Source organism: Lampetra fluviatilis, chromosome 33 (assembly GCF_964198595.1).
Source record: "Lampetra fluviatilis chromosome 33, kcLamFluv1.1, whole genome shotgun sequence".
In the NCBI taxonomy this organism is placed as follows: Eukaryota; Metazoa; Chordata; class Hyperoartia; order Petromyzontiformes; family Petromyzontidae; genus Lampetra; species Lampetra fluviatilis.
Genome location: NC_136307.1, coordinates 3697954 through 3711450, shown reverse-complemented (window position 1 = coordinate 3711450; position 13497 = coordinate 3697954). Strand labels below are relative to the sequence as shown.

At 47.1% G+C, this 13497-nt stretch overlaps 1 protein-coding gene across 1 annotated transcript in view; it reads left to right on the top strand.

The window, feature by feature from the left end:
- LOC144943872 (kinesin-like protein KIF26B) overlaps window positions 1-12317 on the top strand; it is a 41175-nt gene extending 28858 nt beyond the window's left edge. The window contains exons 10-12 of the mRNA XM_078871708.1: window positions 10325-10509; window positions 11309-11462; window positions 12109-12317. Of these exons, the coding sequence (XP_078727834.1) occupies window positions 10325-10509; window positions 11309-11462; window positions 12109-12248 (479 nt within the window). The 3' untranslated portion in view covers window positions 12249-12317. The remainder of the gene's footprint in view (window positions 1-10324; window positions 10510-11308; window positions 11463-12108) is intronic.
- The last annotated feature ends 1180 nt before the right edge of the window (window positions 12318-13497 follow it).

Here is a 13497-nt window from a genome sequence, read left to right as displayed (position 1 = left end):
ATAATTAACAAGTGAAAGACTAATAAATACAATTAAAATGCCATAATCACACGGAAATGCACGTGCTTCCTTAATTATCTGCAGCATATTAAAAAACATTCAGACGCGGTTTGTGAAATTTAAACGGACAATTTAAGATACTCACAACATTTAGCAGAACCCAGCGCTGCCTGAAGCTATAAATAAATGACACGAGGGCAATTTTGTAAAATACGTAACACGCGATGAAGAATAAACAAAGTGAGAACAAGAAAGGTGACCCATTGGCCCACTTGTGATATTAAAATGCACATGATAAAAAGCAGACTTTGGAATGGCATTCTGACTGATGTGGAGTGACGTATTGAAAATGCCGACATGCCAAGTACAAACCGACTGCCTCTGTTCCAAAAAAAAAAACTATCAGAATTAATTTTCGAAAACGCTATTGAAAATTCAGTAGCGGCGCTCTCCTTATTTATTTATTTGCTCGCTTTCTCGTCTTATATTTTATCCCGGGTAAGCCTCAAGGGTAGAAAGTTTCATATTCATCCAATCTTTCACCCTTTACACAACTGTGCTGGATAATGGAATAAATGCGCTATAACGTTGAGATAGAATGGAGGGGGGGGGGGGGGAAAGTATTGTGCTGTTTCTACTTCGACTCGATATGCCCGCAGAGTTTACAGGAGAACATAAACGGCCGAGTCTTGGCCCGGCCAAAGTGCCGCTCCTCTGTTTGCGGATGAACATCCCAGAGCATTGGTTTTTCTGTGTGCTGTTGCTGTCATTGACTCACGTTCATCCACAGCACGGTTCCACATAGCCGGCAGTCATTGCCTTCCTTGTTGACACGCGTTTGATTGAGGAAACAAAATTCGCGATCCTCCGTTTGTGCACAATGCCTAGGTTTGTCTGACTTTATACAAAGCGCTCACAGAAATTCGTACACCTTACGATTTTCAGGTGAGGCCGCTTAATGTTCTGGCCAAATATTTCGGCTTTTGTCATGTAGCCCTCCACCACCCGACATAGCGAATGAAAAATGTGTATTGTCGCGTGAGCAAGCGGTGCAGTCTCTAAGGCTAAACGAAGAATATTTGACTCTGTGTGTTGATAACAGTGGGAGAGCAAATGTTCCGCCAGGGTGCCAAATTCAACTCATGGTAAAAAATCGACCGCGTGGTTTGATGCTAAAATGCAGTGGCCGGCATCCCGCACAATTTGAGCGACTTTGAAAATATTCACTTTTCGACCTTCATACGTGCGCGTCAAAAAATGTTACACGCTGCATTAACTGCTCGGCGCCTTTTACCGAGCACGTAATTCTTAAACCCTAAATGAGTCCAAAGCGTGACCCTATACAGAGAAAATAAACCTGTGTGGCCATAACCCCCCTGTCTCTTATTAACGTGGGCCCACCGTCAGGGTGGCCTCTGGCCTCTAACATTTCGCCCTAATGTGTAAAGTAACCCTGTGACTTTCCAGTGTTTTTACGGAATAGTTCAATCATTTGAAAGTTTCGATTTAAAGCTTTCGTCACTGCAGGGATTCAACGCAAGCAGCCGTCCTCAGGTGAAGAACAGGTCTGTTGGAAAGACAGCGTCTGAATGAGCGACAGACCTGTTCTTCACCTGAGGACGGCTGCTTGCGTTGTGGCCGAAACGTCGTGATAATTATTTTATTATGTTTTATTTTTATTATTTTATTATTTCCCTTCTACGTGACTTTACCGAAAGAACCAAGAAGATTATTTGAATGTGTTTTTTTTTCAAACATACATCGTGCTTTTAGCTTTGGACAGTATACATTTCTATTCGCCTTTTCCCATTCCGGGACTACTACAAGTTGCAGCGTGGGTCCCGAGTGGGGTTAGTGTGGTGAGCACCATGCCTGGTCATCTTTATTTCTCTCACGTTGGTATATACGCACCGTATAAGGTGCCACTTCAAGGCTGAGCAGATCTAGAGGAGGTCCAGGTCCTTTGTAGATGTCACTCCACCGGTCATGGACCGCTGTAGCGACATCTAGCTCTCCCCGCTCGCACACTCACAGACAATTTCTGTTCGCGCGCGTTTATTGGGTACTCATTTTGGGCTGAGCCGACTTAGAAGAGGCCTTGGGTAAAGTTCAGAAAAACCAAATGTTGCTCGTGTTCTGGCCTAGCAGCAGTTGGGACTGCAGTGCAATGTGTGAGTAGACTCTCGGTGACCTTTTTTTTAATCCGTTCCACGAAAACTACCGTTAACCGAACGAACTCTTAATCGAATATCGGAATTACATGTTTAAAAGCATGACTCTGCAATGTAAACAAAAGCCAGTCGAGTTCTAAAGGCTCACAAATGAGCGTCGCTGATTGGCTGATGCATTCTCAGCCCCACTTACGAGTGCTTGGATTGGCCGAAATTGGCGCCCACGTGCATAACGTAAACGTACCGTTAATCAACAATGTTAAAGCGATTAGAAACCATGGAGTCCTATGGGCAGCTGAACGTTAACCGAAAAACCGTTAACCGATGTCACTGTTTACCGAGGGACTACTGGTACTGCTAACCACTACACACACGTGCATGTATATATGCACACACTCACTTAGAGGGTTATGAATACTTTCAGGTTATTGAACCATTTGTTCACACCATGTGGGACGTCTTTGAGCTTTGATTATACATTTGTACTCCACTGAGGTGCCAGTACTCCGGTCGGTGATATATTATGCATGACAAAATTAATTATACACAGGTATTTGATTTCTGCGTGAGTTAAAACATGAAAAGAAGTCGACTTTTTTTACTCAAGAACTTTGCTTGATGATTTCACCTTCAATGACATGGCATTGAGGGATGGGATATTTTATAGTGATTTTGGTTTTCTTTCTCCATCATCATCGTCATCCTTGAAGTCATTTGAAGGATCTTTCAGAATGAGGGTATGCATCACGGTAATTAATAACAACGCGGCGGTAGCTATTTTTACGATCCAAAAGGCCCAGGGAGCTCATATAAAGTGCGCAATTGTTTATTGGCTAAATAGCAAATAACGTCAAGGTGTCTCTGTGCTCAAACAAAAGCAATTTGTCAGCTGTCATCTCCATTGACGGGCCGAAGCCAGCGGTGAAAATCCACATTCCCATGGTGGGAGCCAGCCTCTTCTCGATATGGAACGATTCATCTTCTCTTCGCCCACTCAATTGAGTGCTGAAATGTTGATTCAAAGAACCATTGTTATATATGTTGATATTTTATTTTAACATTATCGTGAATGTTGAACCCATTGCATACAACATAAACAAATGATTTGAAAGACATTGTCCTTCGATGCGTGCATCGTAAGATAACTAATCAATATTAGGATTTCAGATTAATGGGAACATCGCTCCACCCCTGGTTATAATCCCCTGGTTATAATATTAAATAAAATGCACGTCAAGTTACAGTAACAACATTTTGGACCAAATCAGAACGAAAATTGCACCTCCGATTAGCACGGTTGGCTACGTACGGTGCGAAAGAAGTTCAACATAAATACTTACGAAGCAATGCAATTGCATGAATATGCTTCTCCCGTAGTCTGTGCGCAGGCCGCACGTGCTGAAGTCAAGTGGGGTTACTCCCTCTCTCCAGAAAGTGGCGAGCCAGCGTGGAAGAGTCTGGCAAAATAACCTCTAGAGGTGCTCTCTAGGGCAGGGTCATGAGCAAGCTATTGCAGGTCTGCACCTTTATCTATTACATTAATATATCAATAGCTTCCCTATAGCTATGTAGCTATAGGGAATCTGTTGATATTGCTGTAGGTGCTGTATTACTCTAAGAATGCAATGGCTCAAGAAATTTCAGCATGAATGAATTGCCAACCTAACGGTTAGCAGAGAAGAGATGAGCACTGCGAGTGGCTCACGTCAGCATGGTGGAGCGCTGCGACTTTTCAATCGTTGCGCGTATCTCTAAAAGTGCCATCCACTGGAAATGTTCCCATATGTGTCGTATCTGTGCGCGCGCGTGTGTTTGTGCGTGCGAGCGAGCGCCCATGTGTTTGCGTAGCCCGGGGTACTTAAAACGATGCCGTTACAAATGAATGCTCTGCTGCACATTCGGCCGCTCCGTGGCTGAGTGTACAAAGTGAAAAAAAAGTAAATGAAACAAATAATGACCGCCGACTTCGCATCAGTCCAGAAGCGCACAGCAGGTTGCCTGCCAGCATGCATCAGCAACAGCACTAAGGGCAATCAGCAGCATCGCTGCTCACTGCGGTTTCATTCCCTTTGTGTGCCTCGATGTGCACGCGTCTTACTGTGCAAATGTTGCATTTTTAACGGGATTTTGTTTTTTGCCGTACCAATTATTAATTTGTGAAAATGGGTTATTGGAATTTTTTCTCGACTTCTCACTTCGAATAGGGGAGGGGGTGTTGGAGGGGGTGGTAATTTGACGGACGTGATGCCGTTTAGTTTAAGGATGTTCGCACGTGGCCTCATTCCGGCGGCGAATGAGTCCCTTTGCTCCGGAGGATTTCTTGTCGTTCTGTTAGGTAAACGGACGAGAGAGGATGCCATTGAGAATCATTTCTTCTTACAAACGAGCCCCACCACTCGCCCTTGCCCCCCGCCAAGTAATCTGAGTAATGTAGAGTTTATTACCGTTACCGTTGTTTTAGTTGTGTGTGTCATTGTAGCAATTCGGGTTGATATCATCGCCTACTTTGGAAATGATGTCACCCGTTCGTTTGAACCGCACGCAGCTGTAGCTCTGTCGGATTTGACGTTATAATGACATCTTTCAGTTTTTTGGGGGGGACATGATTCCTTCATCAGTCTTCCGCCTCGTGCTGGGCTTTAGAAAATATTCCGTGAGAAATTGAACCCAGGGTTGTCGAGTGCATCTTAGTGGGCAGTCTAAACTAACTAACTTTTTTATTTTACCAGCTAAGGCCCACTGAGCTCTTTGTCAGAAGAGACATAGCCACAAATGAAAGCTGAATGAAGTGGCTTATCACGCGCACATTTATAGCAGCCAAATTCTCTTAAACGCGTGACGTTGATTCTAAATGTGGAGGGAAAATAAAACGGGAGGAGCCGGAGAAAAATCCACGCGACCACAGGGAGAGAGAGAGGCACGCAGATTCCAAAATATATAGCAGCAGGCGTCAGGGTCGGGATCGAACCCACAACCTCCTGTGTGCCAGGCGAGTTAGTTAACATCGTGTGGGGAGACCCTGACCTCGCCCATGGGAATGTAAAAATATCATCCGCTGGCTCACAGCTGCTAAGAGGGACGAGTGCCTCCCCACTGCTTGTCTGGGCAAAGAAACGCTTTGACTTTGACTTCATGTTGACATAATAACTGTAGGTTGGTCACCCGGCGGGGAAATGTCCTTTCATGTCAAGCCACTAATATTTCATTTTATTTTTTGTTAGCATGAAGGATGCACGCTGTGCGGCCGAGAGGGCCATGGAGATGGCTAATTAGTGAGCTTGTTAGTTGGAGGTATTTTATTGGGGAGATGTGTGTTCTTAGCAACTCCTTAGCAGAGAGCTTGACTCACATTCACAAAGCGCTACTCGTGTTATTGAACAAAGACGGTCAATGCATTGCGCGCTTCCAGAAGCTCTTCTGCAGCAGTCTCGAACGTTTTTCTTTCCAAATATGAGGAATCCGCCGGAGCTGTGCAACTTTTAAATCTAGATTGAAAACTAATTTCTTTATAACTGCTTGCTGTTGTGTTATAATAATAGTTCAATTTGTAACGCGCGCAAATTTGCAGACGTAGTGGCCGCAACTCAGAGGCGCAGAGCCAAGCTCAGAGTCGCTCCAAAGCGTGATTGTAGAGGTGAGTTTTTAAGTCTCTCTTGAAGGAGGCGATTGAGGTGATGCTGCGAATGTGCAGAGGGATATCGTTCCAGACTGTTGGGGCTGCCACCGAGAAGCGGCGCATAGACATGACCATCCGTTCAGTTTGTTGTCCTTCACCCGCACCTCCAATTAGCACAGTTGGCTACGTTGGGTGTGAAAGAAGGTCAACATAGGTACATTCAGAAGGTTGTGAGTTGAAATTCAGAGTCTGACTCAACCCACCCCCCCTTAAGCATCGATAAAACGAGTACCGATTTGGGAGACGTCAGCTGTGGAGTTCTTTTCCAAGATTATTGTAACTTTTTGGAGGTTATGGCATCAATATGTAGTGTTTATTCGCCAAATGGTGTATCTTTGCACGGCTTATAAAAACATTAATAAATAAGGAAGGTCACAACAGGGTGTAGTAAAAAGGTCACGCTTGAATATTTGATAGTTCGGGAAGGTGGTCTTGCACAACAGAACGGCTAAGAGCTTGGGGCTGTTTTTCTTTTTTTTGCACAAATATCTTCACAGAGCTGAAACCTACCACAATTTTTTCTGCACAAGTGAGCAACCCCCCCTTTGCGTAATTTATTTGTGAGATCCAGTCATACTTGCTTTAACCCGTACCAAGCAAAATTATGTGCCCCGAAAGTGTATTTGTAAAAAACTAAAAATGCTTTATTTTTGGTCAATCAAACATTTAGTGAATCCATAATACAGGTTTTTTTTGGTTTAGATCGCGTAAATATAAATGTGTCGTTAAACCCACCACCACCCGACACAGCCAATTAGTAAGGTTTGTCACGTGAACAGAACATGCCAATTCGTTACTAGTACAGCACACCGGTGTGTCGGAAAGCAAATCCACAAAATTTACAATCTTAAAATGACATTCACGTACACCGTAGTATCCAGAGACCCAAGCCAAAGACAAATCAGGCATGTTCTGTTTACATGACAAACCTTACTAATTGGCCGTGTCGGGTGGCGGCGGGTTTAACGACACATTTATATTTACGCGATCTAGCCCAAAAAAAACCTAGATTATGGATGACATTGGTCGCGAAAGCCTACTACGTGTTAAACATTTAGTGAATCGGTCACGCCACGCGAGGGCATCTCTCCGTCCCAGCGATCCACGGCCGCATTGGTCATTGCCATTGGTGGCCCCTGAACCAGCGGTGGAATTTACACGCCCCACATCGTGGGGGGGGACCAGCCTATCTTCATATTGGGCAGCCGTGAACTTCGAAAGCTGCCCGTGGTATACTTGTTCGCGTGCTGGACTTCCAGAGGTTTCCAGTTGAGTTCCATCGGCCCGGTGAAGTAGCTGATACAATGAGAAAGCTATAGTAGTAGGTTTTTACCCTTTAAACTGGTACAAAAACTGACACCTTTATACAAGGCATCATGTTTGCAATAACCGCAACACAAGCAGTCAAAATGCAAACAAAAAGAAACAACTCTGATAATGGTAATGATATGCACTGTCCTTGAAGTTGACTTCAAAGGTGTCAGTTTTGTACCAGTTTAAAGGGTAAAAACCTACTACTATATTTTGCCACTGGTAAAGGAGGTCTCATAATGAGAAAGCTCCTAAACTCCCCCATCCCCCCGCCTCTGTCCACCCAGCAGTCTAAATGGGTTCACCACAGTTAACCGATTGGCGGGTCGCGTGTGCGGTTGGGCAACATTTGGGTACTCCCACTTCTTCCCCATGACATCTGGCCAGCGTGGAAGAGTAGGCCAAATAACCTTGGAAGCACAGCTGCCTCTTCACGGAGGAGACCCTTCTGCCAGCAGCAGCGTGAGCAAGTAAATGCAGGGCTGCTGTACCTTTGCCTTGACCTTCCATATCTCTTGCCGACACATCCCTGTCCGCTCTTAAGCCCTGTATTATTCCTATTTAAATGTGTGTTCATTAGCCTTAGAACCTTTGCCCTGGTGGACACCAACCAAGTCCCTTGATTTATTAACGTTTCTTCTTCCTAAATACGTCAATAAAGCCTTGGTGCCACTGGCGTTGTCGCTAATGAGCGAAATTGGGCAGAAGGGTTTGCAATGTGAGCTGGGTGGCTCCTGCACTCTTAATTGTGCAGTAATTGTGAGGGTTCACACGGGCAGATGCAGGCACTCTCCAATGCCAGAGTTTCTGCACGAGGGAGCTGAAAGGCTCGGTGGATTGTGTTTATTAGATGATCTTGCGTGGCACAGTGACAAAAAAATAGGCGTCATGTGCATTCGTAATTGTGCAACTTAATGGTTCCTCTTGCTGCCCTCACTTTATTTTTCTCTTCCCATGTGCCAAATGCGCCTCGACCACTCATCGTTGTCATTCGTCTATAAAAGGAGGAGCGCTTGATGAGAAACGAGCGGTGGATTGCGTTGTTGTTGGATGTGGAATTTCCGGCTTTGGAGATGGGCACCGTCTCCATTGCTTGCTTAAGAATGGAGACACTTTGACTCTTTAGAGTTGGGCACTCCGATTAATTGAGTAATTATGGGCTCGATCACTCAAGCTTATCGGATAACACGAAAATAATCGAATACAAAAAAAAATCGCACTGCTGTTCGCCACTTTGTGCCGCTGAACGGGAGGTGATGAGGGCTCGGCAACGTCATCAGCACAGTTAGCTGCGTCGCAGTGGGCGTGGCTTCTAGGGGGTTTCCCACCTTCGATAGGCAGGCGGTGGGAGGGGGTGATCATAATTTTAAATGGACCCAAGTCATCGACCACAGAGTGCTCAGTAACAATATTTTTGCTCAATTAATCGGCTTGATCGACTCATCGCCTCAGCTGTCGGCTTTTTGACCTTAGGAGTCTGGGCACCTGAATCCCTTTTTAACTTAGCTAACCGGTTTACATTCTATGGGCCTAAATTCACATGTTAGTAGATATGTTTTAAAGGCAATTTTTGCTGAAAATTAGCTTTCGTCTTCCATTACCAACACCAAGGAAATATCACTATGGGATGGGTTTGAGCAGCTTTGTCAACGTGTCCCCTATATCTGCCGTGTCTGGATTACTCTATGCAGTTCCCTACTGGCTATTCCTGGCGTTGCGATTGATGTATTCAAATCAAACCAGTGGTTAGGCTTGTGCCTTGCCATACCACTATACCCTGTGTAATGTCTGATTATTTTTTTAGGTCACGCTATATTATTACACAGCGTTAAACAGCATTGCTGTCCATGACGTATTCAAGCATATAATTGGCAAATTTGAAAGCTTAAAAAAAAGAAACATTCAAAATATAGAGCCTTAACAAGACCAAGAAGAAAAAAAAAAGACTGTAAAAATGTTGCACAGAAAAATAGTTCCCTATAAAGGTTTTACATCAGATTTATTTGCAGGTGCATTTTAATGAAGAGCAATATTTGAGATTTATATTCACTTTCGTAATAAGGCCATTTATAGTGATATTTTATAAGCTTGCTTCTGGCGTATTTTTTTAAGCCTGAACAGCGTGTGAAACGCTCATCTTGCTAAGATCTATAGGAAACCTGGATGAGTACTGCGTGAGAAAATCTCTAGCCAGGGGGCATATCGCAGTTGCAAAAATATAACATGAATTTGACATTAACGGTATATTTATACATAGAGAGTCATGATTTGACTGCGTGTGTGAGTAAGTGTATGTGAGTGTGTGTTTGGTTTGCTGTACTCTGAACCAACCCCTTACCTGTGTTCAATTGCGAGCCATGAACAAGATCAGTGGTAGGTGGTAACTGAACCTATACCCAGTCTATCCTAGTTCGACTGAGTCTTACATGAGTACCTCATTCACTTGCTATGCAGAAGGGCCATTTCCTGAAACGTCCCCGATAATATTTATTTTACTTTTAGGGCCGCGGTGTTATTGATTATTATTACTATTATTACTATAATTATGTTCAAGGAGCATCTAGTGTGGTTGTGTACATATCACATTTAGAAGGTCCAGCCCTGGCCACACCACCCCATCGTGTGCCATGTTTAAACATATGGTAATAACTAGCTGACTAACACCACCTATTTCCGATGAGGCTACACAGTAGGCATGCAAATGATTCACTTCCCTGGCAGTTTGATGAATCGTGGTGATTTGGGGTTGTGGTTCGACCCAAAAGTAAAACAATAAAATGCCTTCCTTCCTTCGCCAGCCTTCCTTCAGTTTCCTTCGCTTCACTTTTCCCAAAAGTCACGTCACTATTTCTCGTGAATTCATAATTTGCCACGATCGTAAATAATCGATCGTCACCTGCGCGATTCAGTGCGCGCGTCATATCGAGCATCGCAATCAGCTCCGGTTGAGCAACCGATGCATCGATGCGCGCCTAACAATCAAAGAGGCCGACCGTTACCTTCCCTTGCTTCTAAACCCAAATATATTGGGCGCGGCGCGTGCAACCAAACCGATCCCCCGCCCCCTCGGCCATCGTCGCAGGCCCACGATTTCCCGTCCGCATCTGGCGCGCGCTGACCCACCCGTTTCAATTTTAATCCGCCGACGTTTGAACGCGTGGCGAAGGCTCCCAGCGCGGCCGCGCCACCGGTGCCCAGCTCCCCGCCGCGTCGACGCTCGCCGGCCCGTCGGCCCGCTGGGTGGACCTGCGGCCCATGCAGAGGGCCCTGCACGAGCCCTTCCAGATCACCGTCTACGAGATCGACGACCTCGAGCGGCTGGAGCAGAGGAGGAGGCCCGATGACACCGAGGTGAGAGGAGCACCCACCCCCCGTCACCCCCCTCCCCTCCCTTGTCACCCCCCCCCCCCCTGCGGTTTGGCCTGATGTCATCTAAGGTGAAGTTTCCGCCTGTGCACGTTGGACGCTGCTGTTGGGGCCGCTACTTTGCTCGAGCCGTGCCATGTAGCTGCGTATGTGTTTACACGTTTGTGCATGTAATCGCGTATGTATTTTATATGTCATTGGAACCTCATTTGCCAGTAAAAAATATGCCTTTTGGCGTCATCTAGTCCAACCCATGTGAGACTAGGCTCTAAGGAAAGCTGTCTCGGGTGTGGACCAATCAACATCAAGGACAGTGCACATTATCAGAGTTATGTTTTTTGTTTGCATTATGACTGCAGGTATTGTGGTCTATGCAAACATGACTCCTTGTAAAAAAGGTGTCAGTTTTGTTGCCATATACAAGGGTAAAAAACCAATTATCATATTTTATATGTGTTCATGCATATGAATTCAAACATCTCATGTGTCTATAGATATGTCCTACATGCCTATGTCTATCCAGATTGAATAGGATGCCAGTCATGTTTTGCATTTAAGTCAAGATATGGTTGCCACTGACTAGTTCAGAGGTCAGACTTGTCTGTATGCATGTTGAACTTCTTTCACGCCGTACGTCGACAACCGCGCCAATCGGAGGTGTGCGGGAAGGACGACAAACCTCTGCATACGTAGCCTACATACGCACGCACACGTTGATCACATATAAGGGAGGCTTCCTAAGATGTATGAACCCGCTCCCTGATGGCCTCCTTGGGCCTCGCAGGCCGGCCTGCAGGACCCAGAGTGCAAGCTGCGCCTGCTGGAGGGGCGGCAGCGCGTGGCGGAGGAGCTGCGGGCTCGGCACGGCCTCCTCCTGGGCGAGCTCACCCACGCCAAGCGCCTGCTCATGCTGGACCCGCTGCAGTGGAACGACGAGTGTACGGAGTTCACGCGCTCGCACACGCACATGCACACGGAGACGCACGTGTCCATTCGCACGCTCGCGCATGATGAGTGTACGGAGTTCACGCGCGCGCACACTCACTCACTCACTCGCACGAAAAAAAACTAAGACAAAGATCCCCAATATAGCCTGTGACAGCAAGTGCTGTTAGCGAGCGCTTATAAAGCCGGCACGGCAGACGAGGGGGTGGGCGGCCAGCACCGCGCCCGGCCGCCTTTGTGTCCCCAGTGGCGATGTTTACACACAGCACCAGGTACTCATTTGAGGCTGAGTCGACCTAGGGGCGGCCCATGACTGCTTCAGATAACCGTCGCTGGTGTTTTCCGTGAACGGGAATCGAACTCGGGTCGCCGGGTTCGTAGCGCAGCGCGCTAACAATGCCACTCCCCATGTGTGCATACACGCATCCACCCGTTTGCACAGCACCAAACCGTGAAAACCTCACGCGGCAGCGTACGGCCAGTGGTTGAGTTTGCAAGGCTGATGTATCGAGTGCGTTTCCGGGATCCCGTGCAGGATGTGCTCGACGCGCATGAGCACCGTTGCGAGTGTTTTTGTTCACATTTTGTCATCGCCGTCGTTGTTGTTGTTGTTGTTCCCCTCCGGTCGGTGCGCTGCAGTCGACATCGAGGAGAGCTTGGAAAGCTGCACCCTCGAGTACCTGGAGGCTCTGGAGTGGAAGACGGCGCGACTGCAAGACCGCCTCGACCTGTGCCGCGCCAAGATCATGATGGTCACCTGCTTCGACGTCACTTCGTGACGCTCGGCGGCAGATGTCGGCGGCGCACGACGCAACTTTTGTTTCTTTACGTGACGACTCTTGCCTCGTTCTCCGGCGCCTCCTCCTCCTCTCGTCTTCGTCCCCTCAATTTCTCCGGATCGTCCGCATCACAACCGACCCCGCCGACGGGAGCTCGCGGGGCAATCGACGCTGAACCGCGTGTGCGCGTGCGCGTTGCGGCAAGGTATTTGAAGCCTGTTTTTTGGTAAAATGGTGTCGTGAATGCCAGAGACGCTGCGGGTGGAGAGCACTCTACTCGCAACCTGAAGCTTCAAGTCCCCGTCCGGCGATCGATGAAGCTTTCATCGGTGGAACGTCAGCCAGCAAGCTTCCTGCGTAGAGACCGGCACCCGCCATGGGAATGTGGAATTCCCCATCACTGGTTCAGGCCTGCCAACAGAGATGAGCACATCTCAATTGCTCACGTGGGCAGGAGGACACTCTTGACTTTTGACGACTGTCTATGCCTATACAGCATATCATTCTCATCAGCCATATACCAATTATTGCCTTGTGGCAGTTTGGCCAATGGTGAATACCGTTTGCTCAGTGGACATGTGTTTAACCCCAGCAAGCATTCAGACTGAAACCATTGCTGTTAATTTTCAGTGAAATCTACACTTTTTTTGCGTTTCGTTTGCAAAACCTTTTCATGACCCCCCCCCCTCCTCACCCCCTCTCGAACGTACACTGTGTAACGTAAGATTGGCGGCCTGTAGGCATCTAATGGACTTTGTGGCCCGCCGCTTAAATGAGCAGCCCAAAGAGCTTTTTTTTTTAGGCCTTTATTTTATTTGAGACTATACGAAAGCAGTTGGCGGAACCCGCCGCATGCAGCACTTCTTCCACGCACCAGGCCCGGCCACACGGAGGACGGCACGGGGCATGCGCATCGGACTTGCTGTGCGCGGCCTCTCTTTGGGGTCAATCGCAGCAGGGCGGCCACTTTCACCGCGGCGGGCCCAAACCCACACGGCGTCATGCCGAGGGTGTGCGGGATTGAAATGGACGAGTCGAGCAAATTTTTATCGGATCGGTTTTTTCGGAAACGGCGGCATCGGCCGTCGTCGTGGCACCGTGCTAAATCGTAGATGTCTTCTTTTTGACTTTACTTCCCCGTGTCCTTTGCGCACGCACAGAAGCGCAATTTTTGGAACTGCGATAGTACCATACTGTACGTGAGTAACAACGAGACACTCGACCTGAACGTGAGGAGAATTTTTCGCCG